Source organism: Cystoisospora suis, assembly GCF_002600585.1.
Source record: "Cystoisospora suis strain Wien I chromosome Unknown contig_2243, whole genome shotgun sequence".
Taxonomy (NCBI): domain Eukaryota; phylum Apicomplexa; class Conoidasida; order Eucoccidiorida; family Sarcocystidae; genus Cystoisospora; species Cystoisospora suis.
Genome location: NW_027155042.1, coordinates 11,577 through 12,125, shown reverse-complemented (window position 1 = coordinate 12,125; position 549 = coordinate 11,577). Strand labels below are relative to the sequence as shown.

The 549-nt window shown below is 48.8% G+C and overlaps 1 protein-coding gene across 1 annotated transcript; it reads right to left on the bottom strand.

The window, feature by feature from the left end:
- Position 1: 1 nt before the first annotated feature.
- On the bottom strand, positions 2–549 carry CSUI_004710 (uncharacterized protein). The gene has a single exon (XM_068064895.1). It carries the CDS (start codon positions 417–419, stop codon positions 141–143), a length of 279 nt encoding a protein of 92 aa, XP_067923126.1. The 5' UTR covers positions 420–549; the 3' UTR covers positions 2–140.

Genomic DNA, 549 nt, shown 5'->3' with positions numbered 1-549 from the left:
ATCTATCTATCTGTCTATAGACTATATACGTTTCTCCGTCTTCCGCCGTCTCCAAAGCCTGATGAGTTAGTTATCACCCGCGCACACGTAACACACTTCGGAAGTTCATATGAAAAGTTGTATTCTTGAGAATCAGACAATTAGGCCCCAAAGCTCTGTTGCTGCAACTCGATTTCCTGGAGAATGCTTTCTCCTCCTCCACCAACCCCGCCTCCTACTGCTTTAGCGCCTCTCGTTCTCCCCCCGCCCCTCGTTTCTTCCTCTTCTTGCTTCGAAGTCGTAGGCGACGACGGTGATAAGGACGGAGACAATCTTCCTTCTTCTACAAGAGCTTGAACATCTCTGCTGTTCATTTGCCTCTCCCCTTCCTCATTCTCATCGTGCACGGCCACTTTCTTTTTTCTTCCTCTTCCCCACATCTGTAGGAATCGAGACCGTTGTCGAACTACGATCGACAGCCATGCAGATGGCCCACTCCCGTCTGGAGCACTTTCTTCAATAGACAAACCAGCCGCTTCAGGAATACAGAAGTAGATGTAGCATACAACA

Bases quoted from the DNA above. Each gene is read 5' to 3' on its own strand.
- CSUI_004710 (XM_068064895.1), bottom strand. From the start codon at position 419: ATGTGGGGAAGAGGAAGAAAAAAGAAAGTGGCCGTGCACGATGAGAAT.